Source organism: Gracilinanus agilis, chromosome 4 (genome assembly GCF_016433145.1).
Source record: "Gracilinanus agilis isolate LMUSP501 chromosome 4, AgileGrace, whole genome shotgun sequence".
Classification (NCBI taxonomy): Eukaryota; Metazoa; Chordata; class Mammalia; order Didelphimorphia; family Didelphidae; genus Gracilinanus; species Gracilinanus agilis.
Genome location: NC_058133.1, coordinates 684353 through 700272, shown reverse-complemented (window position 1 = coordinate 700272; position 15920 = coordinate 684353). Strand labels below are relative to the sequence as shown.

At 53.2% G+C, this 15920-nt stretch overlaps 1 protein-coding gene across 1 annotated transcript in view; it reads right to left on the bottom strand.

Moving 5' to 3' along the window:
• Nucleotides 1-11224: 11224 nt before the first annotated feature.
• Nucleotides 11225-15920, bottom strand: part of USP33 (ubiquitin specific peptidase 33) — a 32690-nt gene continuing 27994 nt past the window's right edge. Inside the window, exons 18-23 of the mRNA XM_044673353.1 lie at nt 15666-15899; nt 15483-15564; nt 14979-15087; nt 14126-14228; nt 12954-13022; nt 11225-12122 (exon numbers count right to left, since the gene is read on the bottom strand). Of these exons, the coding sequence (XP_044529288.1) occupies nt 11965-12122; nt 12954-13022; nt 14126-14228; nt 14979-15087; nt 15483-15564; nt 15666-15899 (755 nt within the window). The 3' untranslated portion in view covers nt 11225-11964. The remainder of the gene's footprint in view (nt 12123-12953; nt 13023-14125; nt 14229-14978; nt 15088-15482; nt 15565-15665; nt 15900-15920) is intronic.

Here is a 15920-nt window from a genome sequence, read left to right as displayed (position 1 = left end):
TATAGCCAATCTTAGGTGCTTCACTAGGAATTTAAGGTGGGGAGTCTGAGCCTCTAGGTGTTAGAAAAGCTGACTCCAAAACTCAACCCCCAGTTTTCAAGCCCTTCAGTATTGTCATAGAAGTTCTGCAATCCATGATCTGCATGGCCTTTTGCTCCTTGGCACTTTGCAGATTCTCAGTCAGTCTCCATGACCTTGTGACTCTTTTAAGCACTTCTCCTGGAATCAGACAGAGAGACATTAAATCACAGTCCCATAATATTTACAAATAATTGGCAGGTTACCATAGTCTCAGGCTTTTCAGATATGCATTAATAATATAGCAAATATATATTTGCATTAAGCTTATATCACTGTAAAATTTGAAAAAAAAGAATTAATACAGAATGAGAAAAAAAGGAAAAAACCAATTGCTCTAATTAAAAAATTTAAAGGAAAGGCAATAAGGAAATAAAAAAATAAATTCAGGGAAAGAAAAATATACAATGCTCTCAAGGATAAAAATTGGAGAGAAGGAACACATATTGTATTGCATATGTGTAAGGAAGAAAAAATAAAAGAATGTTTAATATATATATATACATATATATATATAGAGAGAGCTTAGAACTAGAGAAAGGTATTTCACCCAAAAATGAGATTCATTTCCTGTTAAGCCTTTGCATGAGCTGTGAGTGTAGATGGGTTTTACAAAATAGCAGATTCACAATGCACATTCAAATAGAGTACCATAATTTCTAATAACACATTTTAAAACAATAATAAACAACCCATTATTATAATCACTTGCTATGATGTTTAAAAAAATTGTATACTTGTTGCAAATTTAAACCTTGGCTAAGATATCTTCTCAACAAACTCTGTTACTGCCTCCATTGCAATTGTGGGGCAGAGCCTAAAAAAAATCTGATTAAAAAAAAATCCTTCTGGGTCTAAATTATCCTTAAGAATTCTAGATCCTTCTGCTAGAAAAGCAGCCTAGGACATATAGACTAACACAAGTATACAGGAGCTCTCTTGGCTTCCTGCTTTAAAAAAGTTATATAAGACAACAATTCTTTAAAATAAATATATAAAAACCTTATCATTTATACAGAAGGGGCTAGGATCTAAAGTCAATTTTAAAAGACCTCTTATAAAATTACAATTTAAATCCTCAAGGCATCAAAATCTCCAAGATTGTGCACAATTATCAAGGTAGAATAAAAACTTAAAAGCCATGTGCTACTATAAATCCTGTATACATAAGGCTATTAACACCTTTAAAATGTGTAAGATGTTCATAAATGGTACAGAGAACAACATTGTTTTGATACAGTAAAAAAATGAAACCTTAAATAAATTAGGAAATACAATATGAGTAACAGATAATAAGCTATACAGTCATAGATTTTTTCATCATTTGGGAGTTACAATAAAATCATAACAGAATTAATCTAGCAGCCAAAAACTTCATTAATTTAAAATGATTCAGTGCAACAGAAAAATCAATGAAATAAACAAAATTAATTCACAAAAACTAACCAGCAAAATACAGTAAGATACAGAGTCTTTTGAAAACAGAAATAAAACTCATTCAGTTCTGAGGTTTTAAAGTCCACCTCTGGTCCGATTCAAGGTCTGGCACTGTGCAGATTTTCTCATCAATCCCTTTGGGATAATGTCATCCCCACCTCCCTTAGTGGGGAGGGAGATGAGTTACCCACAGGTGACAATAAGTAACAAATCAAGAACGAGGGACAGCCCTTTTGGCAGTCCAAAACAGTGTAGAGGCTGCCATTTGTCCACTTGAATTAGAGGTGGACCCACAGGAAGTGACAGAAGCTGCTCTCTTCAAGTATGATGATAACTTCCTGTTGAGGCAGTTGGCGCTTTGAACTTGGTGCTGAAGGATCTCAGCTGAGACCTCAGGCAGCTTCCACTCTGAATTGTCACATGGGTAAGTTAGGCTGACTTCCTTGGGCCTACCTTGGCGTTTTCCAGACTCTCTACCTCAAGTAGGCTTCTTGCCTCTCTAATTGCTAAGGCCTTGTGGCTAGTAGCCTAGTTTAATTAGTCTTTTAAGCCTCTCTCCGTCCAGGCCTCTGCCGGCCCGGGCCAGCCTCTCCCTCTCTCTATTTCCCTACCTTCTACCTTCCTAATTGTAAATAAACTACCATAAAACCCATCCTGACTTGGGTCTATTTTAATTACGGAATCTATCTGAATTATTGATTCCTGGTGGCCACACCTTAAATATATATATATATAATATATAATTTTTAAATATTACAATTTGGAGGTGGATGCAGGAAGTGACGAAAGCTGCTATCTCTTAAATATGATGGTAACTTCCTGTGGAGGCATTTGGGGCTTTGAACTTGGTGTTGAAGGATCTCTGGTGGGACCTCAGACGGCTTCCCTCTGAATTGTCATGTGGGTAAGTTAGGCTGACTCTCTCTCTCTTCCTTTGGCGTTTCTGGAGGCTCTACTCTCAGGGAGGCCTCTCTTATTGGAGGAGGCCTTGTGGCTAGAAACCTTGTTTAATTAACCTCTGGGCCCCTCTGCTGGGGCCTCTAAATTCCTACCTGGTTCGGGCCTCTGGTCCTGGCCAGAGTTTCTCTCTCTCAATTTCCCTACCTTCAATCTTCCTAATTGTAAATAAACCACCATAAAAGTCATCCTGACTTGGGTCTTTTATTTTTGGAATCGAGTTCTTTGATTTCTGGCAACCAAACCTTAAATATCTAGTTTTCCCCTCCTACATATGGATGAATGACCCTAAGGAAATAAACCAGAATAAACCGATCACATTCTAATAATGGTTCCTGACTTCTCTGAACCCTGTTATCCTCAAGGGGCATGGAGAGAAAGCTCAGCAGTGATTCCGTTATGTCTTAATGATCTTATAAGAATAGACAACAGGGCACAAAGAGCACAATGGAGTGGGGGCTGCGGGGCAGAAGTGTAGGGAAATGATCTCACATAGTCAGAGGGAGCCAGGAGATGGTCTGTCCTAAAAGGGAAGAAAGGATTGGGGGATTCAGCAACTGACACTGAACCCCACTCTCATCTGAACTAGTCAAAGGAGGGAGGAATAGCCATGGATGCACTTAGAGTACAGCAATGCATTGCACTCACGAGGAAAAGGGAGAAGGGAAAATAGATGGAGGGAGGGAAGGATTTGGTCTGAGCAAAGCCAACTAAATATGAATGGAGCAAACTATTTCCAGCAGCTCTTTTTTGTCATGGCAAAGAATTGGAAAATGAGAGGGTGCCCAGCAATTAGGGAATAACCAGGCGAGATCTGGTAAACCAAAACAATGGCATACTATCATATTCTAAGAAATGATGGCGGAGATGGACGGTTCCAGAGAAGTCTGGGCAGGCTTGAGAGAACTGATGTGGGCGAAGTGAGTGGAATCAGAACAATCTGTAGGAAGATGACAGTGTTGTAAAGCCAAACAATTCTGAAAGACTTGAAACTCTGATCACTAGAATGGCCCACCACAGTGACAGAGGACTAATGACAAAAACATGAGAGAAGGTGAGGGACTCCAAGAGGGAAATGAGAGTCATGTTTGCCATGTGCACAGCCCATTTGTGCATTTGTTCTGCTTGCCTTTATATATCTTTACCAGGAGCTTTGAGAATGTTGAATTAAAGGTAGAGAACAAAATAAAAGTTCCTGCCAGAAAAGTTGTATGTAAAGCATGAAGCCAAAAGTAGCAGCAGCATGGTTATTTTAACTCTTCAGTTCCATCTACTTCCACCAGAACAATCTAGATTCTTGATGCTGTTATAGACCCCAAAAGGTTCTCATCTGCAGTACAGAGGTTTGTGTTTTTCTAGGCTCTTCTGCCAAATTTTGGAATAATGACAATAATAGACTTTGTTTAAAAACATCTTTGCCAAGGTTGAAAGATTTGCTAGATCTGTAGAACGTGTGACAAGTATCCATCAGTTCATAGGTTTTTTTTGATGTCATACAGCAAGTGGCTATATATAGACTCATGTGAATCCCATATGAGAGTGGTTTTGTTTGCTATTGTCATTAACTGGACTATTGGGAATTTGGGGAGTTTGGGTACTTTGAATGTGCATTATCTACTGTGCTACTGTTTTATAATGCTGATACTTTGTGAAAATCATTTGCACTCACACTGTGGATCATGGCCAAGTTAAAAAGGAAATGGATCTCATTTTGGGTGAGAAACCTTTGTATTCTACATCTCCGTGGCTGACACAGTGTGTCACTGATTGTAAGCTATATATTTTTGATTTTTAAAACATTTTTATTGTCTTTATTTTCTTCCTTGTATGTGCAATACAATATCTGAGTTTTATTTTTTCTCTCCTTTTTTGAACTTGAAACACATGTTACCAGTATAAAAAAAAAGTATTTTTAAAAATTTTACACTAGGGTAAATTTTAAAATATCCATTAACCCTAATGTCAATGCATACCCAAAAGCTTTAGACTATAGAAATAATACCATTGTTTAAAAAAATTATGAGACTTTGTTTAATGATTCTGTCTGATTCCGAGAGAAAGGAACAAAAAGAGCCACTGCACAGTGCCAAAGAAGCACAAAGCTAACCTGTATAGTGCCAATTGAGCCCAAGGTCAAAGAGACCAAATAAGTGGGGTTGATGAAACTTTGAATCAAGACAAGAGGACTTGAATTTGTTTGGGGTTTGAGGTCGCAGCTGTCTTGACATATGTCAGAGGCAGGACTTCCCTGAACCCTAACAAGCACCTCACTTTGGCTGCCTTCCTGGCTCCAGTATCCCTGACAGAAAAGGTAAAATCAGACTAGGAAATGCTATTTCCCAATTTGCTGCTGAAATTTAGTCCCTTTTCTGTCTTTCATAGTGTGCCAAATTTTCTATAGTCCTGGCTACTGATTGGGTGAGTGCATAATTACTTAAATCACTTTAATTGGGCCCTGATTCAAGGACCTGTTATAGATTTGTTTTTCCTTTACTTAGATTTTTTAGACATAAGACTTTGATATTTTATATTTTATCAACAAGGGTTTTTTTCTCTTTTATTTGAATTTTTTGATGTTTTTTATTTCTTTTGCCAATTGATTCATATACTTTATAACACAGCCATGCATCCCTGAGTGATCCCTGCATTTGTTAGTACGCTCCTCAGGGGGAGGACTGTGTTATTACTTTGATTTGAATTTGAGCGTAATTTGGAACAAAGACTCCCTCCCAGAATCCAGAAGCGAACCTGTTTGGAGAAGGTGCCACCAAGATGCCTGCAGAGACCACACGCTGCACCAAAAGATCCAGAGTGAACTTTGGAATGTACTAAATTGAACCATGGGGGGTTGAAAGCATTTGTTTTGAATTTACACTCTTATGCCAAAGGAGACTACCCCCAACTGGCTTTTCGTCAGCGTACCAATCATTGGTTTTGTTCTTTTTCTCTTTTATTTCCCTTTTATCCCCAAATGATTGAAAGTTTTAAGTCAATTATGTTTAAAATGATCCCTTTGGGGAGATCACGGGGTGGGGGGAATGTCTAGAGAATTTTGTACCTTTGACCTGTGTTCCCCAGAATTCCTTTGGCATTTCCCCAAATTCCTTTTAATCTCTCCACCACTTTGGGAGGTCACGTTTTGTATATAGTTGGCTGTAGCTCCGCCTCTCTTGCTCTTCTCCCCCACCAACCATGGCCTGGTTAGCTAGCTTTTTTTCACTTTAGTTATTATTAATAAACTTTAAAAATAGACTGTTATTGTATATTAATTTTAATCTTAACAATTAGAAGGATCGTCCAAGTGGTTTCTAGTTCTCAGAATGAGCAAAAAGAGGACCTGAAGGAGCACACGCACACACACACTCAGACACACACTCACATACACACAGGCACACACAGACACACACACTTTCACACTCACATAGGCACACTCAGACACACTCACATGCACACGCCGACAGACACATCCACACTCACGATACACAGACACACACATTTACACTCACATACACATAGGAACACACACTTACACACATTCACACACACTCAGACACACTCACATGCACATACTGACAGACACATCCACACTCACACATCCACAGACACACATTTACACTCACATACACACACTCACACGCACACAGAAAATTCCCATTTAGTAGCATCAGGAGAGCACCAAAGGGCAGCACGGCCCTCTCCCAGAGCCTGGCCATGCTGTTTTTAGGGAGCACCTACAGGATTCCAGGCACCCACGAGGATGGGCCAGGAACCGCTGCGTGGCCGGGCAAGGAAAACTCCGGACGCCCCAGCTTCCTGCCCTTGAGAGGAGCTGGATAAGGAAGGCTAACCCGAACCCTTCGGGCACGGCCTCCAGGAAGGGGTACCCCAAGGGGCAGACAGAGCAGGAGGCCAGGGGAGTCACAGGGCCGCCCCATCGCTCCATCCTCAAGGCCTTTCCAGGAATGGGCCCCTGTGAGGTTGCTGCTCCGGGCTCTGTGGAGAGAGGGGGAGGGACGCTCAGAACACCGAGGGGGCCAAAGGGCTCTGCCTCGGGGCGGGGGGGAGGCTCTGGCCCTGCACTTGGCCCCCCTGGGCGAGCCCATGGAACTTGGCGGAGAAGCACCAAATCACGGAGGCGATGGGGGAAAGAGCGATGGAGGCGCCGCCGCACCTTTCTTGGGTCTTCGTGGTTTCCTTTTCTGTCCTCGGCAGCCCTTCTTAAGCACCTACTGCGTGCCAGGCCCTGGGCTAAGTGCCCAAAGACAGCCCCTGGCCAGTGAAGGAGGGAGGAAGGGCTCTGCCCAAAGCAGGCTCTAGACTAGTGACCCGCGGGAGGAAGCTGTGGAGGGACGAAGCCGGAGGTCGGGAGGGACAGCTGAGGAGAAAAGGCCAGAAGCTCCGAGCCGGAGGGTCTTGGCGGGCCTCGCGGCCCCGCATCAGGACCAGGTCCAGGCCATGAGGAGTGAGTGAGGAGCCCGCGAGGCCGGAGGGAGCTCTGAATGCCGAGCCAAGCACTTGCTGGCTGCACTTCAGGAACAAGGCCTGGGGCTGAGTGGAGGAGGGCCTGGGGGGGGGGTCAGACCTCCCAGCAGGCCTCTCACTGGGCCGGGTCTGAAGGAGCCCAGCCTGGCGGGGCCAGCGCGGAGAAGGGGCTGCAAAGGTGGAGTCCCAGCCTCAGGCCTCGGCCACCCCCCGCCCGCTCTGCACAGCAGTGCTCGGCCGTCTTCTCGGCCCGGCTCGGGCATCCCCGTCCATGGCCGCCCTCTTTGGCCGCTCCCCGTGCCGCCTCCCCACCTTCTGCCCCCATGTCTGCTCTGCAGGCCAAGCGCTGTTCCTGCCCGGCTCCCCGGGGCTGCCTCAGCTGCGCGCCCCCCCTCCGCCTTCTCTGGTGGGGCCGCCCTTCCCCCTTCTGCCCCCTTCCATGCCGGTCCCTCGAGGATCCCCAAAGCCGTCAGCCAGCCTTTGGGAAGGGCCTGCCACGTGCCAAGCCCTGTGCTGAGGCCAAAGGCAGTCCCTGCCCTCGGGGGGGCTCCTGGCCAGCCAACCATCCGTCCAAAGCGATCCGTCTAGAGGCCAAATGGGAGCCGCGCCCGGCTGAGGGAGAGCCACAATGGCGGGGAGAGGGTTCAGCTGGGTCTCGAGCTCAGCTTCCAGGCACAGAGCATTGTGGTTCTGGATCAGAGACCCTCGGAAAGAGGGAGGCCGGGGCGAGGCCGACGTCTCCCAGCCGGCGTTCCTTCTGCCTTCGCATCCCCAAGCCAGGGAGGCCCCGGAGGTCAGGGGATCCGCCCAGGCTTCTCCTGGAAGGTGGGCTCCTAGCTGGAACTCCGGAGGAGCTGGGAAGGTCAGGTGTCCCAGTGCAGCAGGGCGAGCCAGTGGCCAGAGCAAATGCCCAGCACTGAGGCTCGCTGGACCACCCAGAAGTCTGTGTTGGGGAGTGGGGGGGAGGAAGCCTAGAAGGGAGGGGGAGGCAGGTGAGGAAGGGCTTTGGATGCCCAACAGAGCGGAGCGGCTTGTATTGAATCCTGGGGGTGATAGGGAGCCATGGGGGTGCTTGAGTGAGCGAGTGACACAGTGAGAGAAATCTCAGAAAACCTGCCACCGATGCCTCACCGTGGGGTGCGGTGGGGGCGGAGACCAGGTAGGAAAAGGCAACCTTCCTCGGGAAATGGAAACTTTCCGTTTCGTAGAAGAGCCCTTTGTGGCGCTGGATACAGAAGCAGCTCCAGCTTTCCTGGCTTTGCCTTTACCGTCCCTCCAGTGGGGGTGGGGGTGGGGGTGGGGAGGCTCCCCAAGCCCAACAACCAGCAGGCTGGTGCCCCTGAGCCAAGTGGACACAGGGCCCGCCCTGGTCTGGCCAGCCCCACCCAACACCAGCCAGTGGCCCTGGGGAAGTCACTCACCCCAGGTTAGCCTCAGCCAACAATCCTCTTAGCCCAAGTAGCAGCAGGAAGTCCTTCGTCCTGAAGGGTTCCCCATCAAACAAGCCCTCCTCCCCCAAAGGCAGCCCGGCCCAGGGATTGGGGTCAGCCTGAGCACAAAGGACACAGGCTGGCTGGGTGACCAGCCGCAGCTCCAACCTTCAGCCCCGACAGTTCACAAAGGTGTTCAGTCCTGGACACAGCGGGAAGGAGATTCCACACTGGGAGGGCCCTCCAGCTGTAAAGGGGAAAATTAGGGTTTGGTGGACTGAATAGTAAAAGTTTTGGTCGCCAAGGAATTGACTCATTTCCTAATGAAAAACCTCAAGTCAGAATGACCTTTATGGAAGTTTATTTACCAATAAGAAGAGAGAGTGAAAGAGAAAACCAGAGAGAAGGCAGGACAAGATAGCTAACCTAACACACTAAGTAATTTGCTCCGGCCCCTGACTCGACCCAGGCAGGGCTAATTAGCCCTCAGCCAGAGAAGGCTCAGCCTTGGGCCGAGGGCCAGGGACGAAGGAAGCAAAAGCTTCCCTCACGAAGGCTCTCTTGAAAAGAGAGTTCATTCAGAGAATTCCAGGAAGGGTCAGTCTTTATACTCACTGCGTGTGATTCTAAGGGAGAGATTAAAGAACAGTCTCAGCAAGGTCTCAGGTCTCGGGTCCAGCAAGCAGCATCTCCAACTCGAGCTCCAGCTCCAGGAAACGAACAAGAACTGCCTTACAGGAAGTTGTCACTCCCTTTTAAAGGCGCTTCTTTTGCATCACTTCCTGTGCCTTCCTCCCATTTTACGTGTACCAAGCACAACAGGTGCTCTGCTTAGGACTGCCCAGGGGGGCAGTCAGTCCATTCGGATTCCTCACCCACTCTTGCCCACTTGGGTTACAGACCTCCCCACTTGAGAGTTAGGTGGTGCTGTTTACACGTTTGGTGATTAAATCTAAAGATGGGCAGGGTAGGTTTAATCTCATTATCGCCCAGCTCTGCACCTGCTCCCCCCACCCCAATCAGTGCAATTTGACATTTTAAAGAAAGAAGACTTTAAAAAAAATCAAGTTAAACTAGGTTTTGGGGGCAAAGGTTGCCAAATCTACCCTAACTAAGAAGTGAGGCAGTGGGTTTGCCTGGCTTCCGGGTGGAACATTACCATGGTAACTGCCTCAGGGCTGCTTTCAAACGTCCATCACAGAAAAGGTCCACAGCCAAGAATGGAGAAGTAAAAGAAATGTGTGTTCGGAAGACCACACCCCCCTGCCCCGGCCCGTCTGCTACTCTCTGGGGCATTTGGCTTGGGAGATGCAAGTGGGCCGTCCTCTCCCAACCCCTTTTTAGTTCATTTAGTGGGCTGGGCAGGACCCCAAGCAAGTCTGTTTCCATTTGGGCGCTCTAGCTCTGGCCAAGAAGCTCATTCATATGTGACCAAGGGTGTCCCCGCATTGGGGTCATCACTTCTCAGCCTGACTTCCGCCTTGCCAGGGAACTTTGATGACTCTAGGAGAGCCTGGTGTAGAACCCTAGGGAGGTCCTGGGTTCAAATCAGCCTCTGACACTTTCTAGCTGGGTGACCCTGGGTAAGTCCCCTAAGCCCCACTGCCCAGCCTGGGCAATAGGAGCGTTTGATTAAAAATAAAAATGAAGGCGGAACAGCCACCATTTCCATTTGCAGGTTCAGGCCGGAGAGCCACATCTTGTAGGCAGAGGACTTGTGGGCCATCTAGGGAGGGAAGCTGGGCGAGGCCTGCCTCACCCCCAAAGAGGGTTCAAAGGGTCAGACATCCTGGGTCCGAGAGCGGTGAAAGGTGACGAGGGAACACGCTGGAATTCGGGGCGCGACTTACAAAAGGGAGGCTCGATTGGGCAGGCAAGCGAACGGCCCAGAAAACAAAAAGGCGAGTCGACGGCAGACACACGAAAGGGTTCTCGGCGTCAGGAAGCACAAGCTCGGCCTGAGAGACAGCCAGGCGGAAGGACGGCCCGAGCGAGGTCCGAGAGACAGAGATGACGAGGATCCCGCAGAAGGGAGAAGAGTCGCCCGGAAGAAAACACGGCGCGGTCGGGCGGGGAGCCAGCCGAGGAGGACGTTCACTGTGTCCGAGGCAGGATTCACGCTGGCGCCAAGATGGCGTTGGCCATCCGAGCACGTGCCTCGGCGTGCAAAGGCATCCGATGGGCAGGAAGTCTTCGGCCAACGCGGACCGGTGGGCCGGCCGACACCTCGAGCAGACCGTCCGGTGACAGCGGAGAGCAGCCATCACCGGGTCTTTGCTGCCCACGTTCTGGGCAGAGATCTGGAGAAAGGCAAAGACGGTGCCCTTCGGCCACTGGCTGGGAGGCGGAGGGGAAAGGGTCGGGACGAAGGTCCTGGACACCCAAGGGTGGCCACCACGGAAGCTGTGAAGAACCCGGGCAGTTCCGTCATCTCGTGGCCCCAGCACCCGCGAGACCCTTAACGCGCGCTCAGCTGACCCAAAGCGGTGACTGTGCGGAGAGCTCTCGGCCCTCAAGTCAAGGGGTGCCCCTGTTTAGGAACACCGTGCCGAGGGAAACGTTTGGAGGGGGGCTGGAGAGACCCCGGCGTCGCCCCGAAGAGGACCCGGGCCCCCACGGAGCCGTCGGGTGCTTCCCAGAGGCCACGTGCTCGGGGTCCCCGCGCTGCCGCCCACCCCGCTCTTTCAGCAAGATGGTTCCCAGCCCCAGGACCGGGCGAGCTCTGGATCGCCACCGGCGCCACGCGGGGAACCCCATTGGTGACACCCAAGGAAGGGCCTCGTGCGCGCGGGGACCCCCCCGGAAAGTGTCCCGCGTGCTTTTCATAAACTTCCAGATGATGGGTTTAAAAAATCACTTTATTGAGCTAGTTCAGAACATTGCTTGAGCTGGTGGCAGCCACAGTGGGTCCCTCCCCCCACGCCCAGGAGTCCTCCGCGGGTCTCGCCATCCCGCCGCCACGCCGCTCGCTCGCAGAGGATGGATGACACGGCAGGAATGTCCACGCCTTTAACACAAACGTTCCGAGGGCCCTGGAAGCCGCGGCGACGAGGCGAAGACGACGGCTGCTGACACGCCGACACGTCCGGGGAAGAAGCGTTCGTCATTACAGAGGGTAGCGCGAGAGGGGGAGGGGCTGCTCTTCCCGAGTCCCAGCGGCCGATTCCCGGCTTCTGACCGTGGAAGGAGGCCCCGCGGAGTCCGCCTGGTCCGGGCGTGGCCAGAATCACGGCATGAGGGGAGGGACAACGTTTTCAAAGCAGTTTTATTTGACAAGTCTACAAAGGATATCATCGGTTTACATGTAGTAAAAAAGGATCAACGACCTACTGTCCACTGATTGAACAATCTCCGGCCACGGAGCTCGTCCCTTTCAAAATGCGCCATTGGGAGGTTTCACAGTAAATTTTCTCAGGAGACGCATCAACCTATAGCCGACGCCGAGTCTCCTGCGCTCGTCCGCAACTGTAATGCCCAGGGGGGGGCGGGGGAGGGGAAAAAGCGGGAAAATACACATGCTTTCAGGAATGATTTTGTTCAATTTGTGCAAGTGGAAACGATTTTCCTTAGACGTGATTGGTTAGAGGGCCCGAGTCTCGACTTCAATCTTCTCCTCTGTCTGCAGCGTGTCAGGGTCCATGGGGGCCACCGGGGGCCGCAGAATCACCTCAGGCCCTCCGCCATAGATGGACTGGAGGAAATGCCACGTTTCTTCAGAAATCTGCCCCGAGTCTGCCCCTGGGGAAGAAGGACCCACACACGTCAGCGTCTCTTGCAGTCCAACCCGCCTTCAGGCTTTACAGGCAGGAACGAGTTCAGGGAACCACCCCACTGGGCCCTAAAAGGCTGGTTTCGACCCAACGGGAAGCAATCGGGGCCCTCCTAGCTAGCCCATTTCAGCGAGACGAAGGGTGGAGGGCAGACGTCTTAGCGGCCGCCGGAAACACACATCTGCTCAAAAGAGACCGAAAAACCGCCCGCAGAGCACAGAAACCTTTGGCCTCCCCACCTGGGCCAACAGCTTCCGCCCACATTCCAACCCGGCTCCTTCGTCCAAAAAAGCATCCGAGCCACTACTCGGTATTCACCGATGAAGACAACAGTGCCCTGTGGAGGGCACGAGCCTGACACGGGAAGATGGCGTCCGTCCATCCAGCCCTCCGTGGTCAATGGCCATTCGTCCATCTAATCTTTCACCTGTCCAAACTTCCATCCATCCATCCATTGCTCACGTCTGTTCATCCCTCCATCCTTCCATCCATCCGTCCAATCATCCATCCCTCCATTGCTCACATCTGTTCATCCATCTGTCCACCCAACCTTTCATCCATCCATCCATCCCTCCATTGCTCATGTCTGCTCATCCATCTGTCCATCCAACCTTCCATCCATCCATCTCTCCGGGACGGCCTGTTAGCCAGGGAACAAGGAGCCGGGGGAAGGGATCCTCCCATTTTGGAGCAGCCTTTCTCCTTCCTGGAATGTCACACCTTTCCACTAAACGACGCGAACCCCACGTGAACACGGAGCCTAACCCAGGCAGGTGCGTGCGGGAGATGCTCGGCTCACCTTGTTTGAGGAGGACGTTGCCGCCCTTGTTGATGGCGATCTTAGTGTTATCGATGGGGCCGGGGGGATCTGGGGAAGCAGACGGGAAAGGTCCAAAGTGATTTTCAGAGGGTGCTGGTTTTGGGGGTTCAGAAACGGGGCAGACCCTACTCTAGTCCCGCAGCTGAAGTCAGAGCCTCCGTGGCCTCCCTGAGCTTCCCGGCCACCGATGAGAAGGGACGAAGACTGGGGGGCAGGGGGAGGGCAGGGAGTTTAGGGACCCGTGCAGAAGCCGCCCTCCTCCTGGTTCCATGAGGTCTGTGGGGCAGTGCGGAGTCCTACGGGGGCCCCTCTAGAACCCGAGCCCAGGGGCGGCCCTTCCGCATTAGACTCTGAAGTCAGGACAAGAGGACCCACCGTGGGGATGGCGGCCCCATTAACGGGAGCCCGACGGCGAACTCCCTCACACGTAAAGACAACAAGAGGGGGGACCCAGGGCCGGAAGCCACAGCTCCGGAGGCCGGGTGGGAATTTGCTCAGGATTGCACAGGGACGGGAGCCAGAGCAGAGCCTAGCGCTACGGCCCGGACCTCCAGACTCCTCCAGCGGCTCTCTCGGGTTCTACCCCCAAACTGGGACTGGCGAAGCTCCCCACCGAGCCCGGGAGAAATCGGAGCGCCCGATGGGGAGAGCCCAGGCTTTGTCACCCTGGAGTGGGCTGGGCAAAGGGCCGAGCTTCCCCTTCTTTCCCCCATAAGCTGCGGCTTTGGATCTCAGCCCAGGCTTGGGTGCTGTCGGGAGACGGCGGCATGAGCAAGTGAGCCCAAATGACCGCCCAGAGTCCCTCCGAGGGGAGGGTCCTCCAGGCCTTCGATTTTCAGGGATGGAGCACCGGTGGGTCTCGTTAAAGAGCGGCTGCTTCTGAGGGAGCCCGCGTGAAGCCCGCCATTTGGGCCCTCTGTGGAGGGCCGACAGGCCATCAGGGCCCCCTCGTCCCCTCCTTGGGACCCCGGAGTCTTCCTTCATCGACGGGCCTCGTGCTGACCCCCTCATCGGGTCCCTGGCTGTCCAGCCCTCTCGGGCCCTGGGCTCCTCCAGCTCGAGACCCCAGAAAAAAGAGGCTTCCATCGGCGCGGCTCTGGGGAGCAGCTCGGGATGGACCGAAGGGGACGTGCAGTCCGCCGGCCACTCACCTCCATCTTTGCCCTTCACGAAGCCCTCCCAGTCTCTGAACCACTGCATGCTGATGCAGAAAAACGCCGCCGGAGACTCCTCTTCCTGGAAGGCGCGATTCAGCTGCGAGGGACAAGCCGGATTTCAACAGGCGGCTCGGCGGAGGCCGTCTGCCCGGAGCCCCTCCTCTGGCCTCGGCCCAGCACCGAGCCCGCCATCTCTCCCCGCCTTCTGGCTCCTTCCCTGGGCCGGTGTCGGCTCCCTGCCCTCCTGGCTCTTCCACCCCGCCGCGCCCCCGCCTGTCCCCACCACGGCCTGGGCCCAGCCTCTCCTCCTCCCCCGACGTCTGTCCGGCCGGCCTCTTCTGTGCCCGAACCCCGGGCCTGCCCAGGGAACGGCTCCAACTGGACATGGGGGGGGCCCAGCGTGGCAGGCGGGTGAGCTCCGGCCCGAGGCGGCGCTGCCTTCACAAGGGCTCTCGTCCCCCACCCCTGAGAGCCTCGTTCTCTGCTCCAAGACTCGGGGTTCGGGCTCGGCCTTCTCGGGCCCACACGAGCCACCCGTCCCCTGCGGGTCTCGGTGGTTCCGCTCCTGCCCCCTCAGGGCCGGGCTGGCACCAGAGGAAGACGCCGCCCCGATCCAGTACCACGGCCCGGGGGAGGCGCTCGATGACGGGAGGTCGGAGGGGGAGCGAAGGCCGCGCCGCAGAGCTACGCTCGCGGGCCGAGTCGGGGGACGGGCGCGCAGGGCCTCCCCTACCCGGGGCGAGCCCGGGGTGCCCTCTCTGCCGAGGCCCCCCACTTCCAGGACGGGAACGGGAGACCCTGGCCTGCCCCCCCAGCTCTATGCAGGCCCCCCCGAACCCTCTTTTACCCGAATGAACATCTCCAGCTCCGCCTTCCTTCTTTTCTCGACCTTCTCGGCTTCTATCTGGCAGGTCTGGCAGACGTACAGGTGGTTGACGGCCGGTCCTCCCCCGTACCTAGGCCGCAAGGGAAGGGGGGCAGCGCTGACACCCCCAGGCAGCTGGGGGGAGGGGGCGGAACTGGCTGCTCGCTGCGGCCGGCTCCCCTCTGAGAGGAGGAGGTTCGGGGCTCCCCCAGCTGGGAAGGGCTCAGGAAGTATCTGTGCCTGCGAGCACCTGAGGGCCCCCGAGAGGGGCCGTGGCATGAGAAGGCTTGCTGTGGCCCCCCCATACGTCCAAGGAGTGTCCCAGCTTTCTTGTGGCCCTGCGGGAGGGGCCCGAGTTCTGGGTTCCAGTCACGCGGGGTTGGGGTTGCCCCCCGTTCCCACGATCAAGCGCACATTCTCCCGAGATGGGGTGTTCCCCGATGGGTTCTCCCCCTCCCGCCCCCGTGCAGCCACGCTCGGCCGTACCTGCTGTACAGGTTGTCCCAGATGTTCTGAGGCAGCATCACGACGAGGTCCTCGATGTAGCTGGCCTTGCGTGGGGGGACCCCTGGGGAGGGGGTGCACAGAGAAGCCTCAGGCTCCCCGCCGGCCCCCCAAGAGCCCCCACAGCCCCGCCCCGGCCCCCGGGGAGCCTCGGCAGGGCCGCACCTCCGTGAAGGCAGAGGAAGTCCTGATTGGAGATGGGGCCCGGCTCGGCGAACGTCTTGAACTTGTTCAGCCACTGCCGGGAGACGTAGAACTGGAGGAGGCTCGGCTCCATCATGTTCAGCAAGCTGGACACGCGCCGCCGCTCCTTCCGCGCGTCCTCGCTGCTCTTCCTGAGACCCCCCAGACGGGCAGCTGAGCCTCTGAGGGGAGGGGGCGGCCCAGACCTCGGAGGGGGAGGAGGGGGCGGCCCGGACC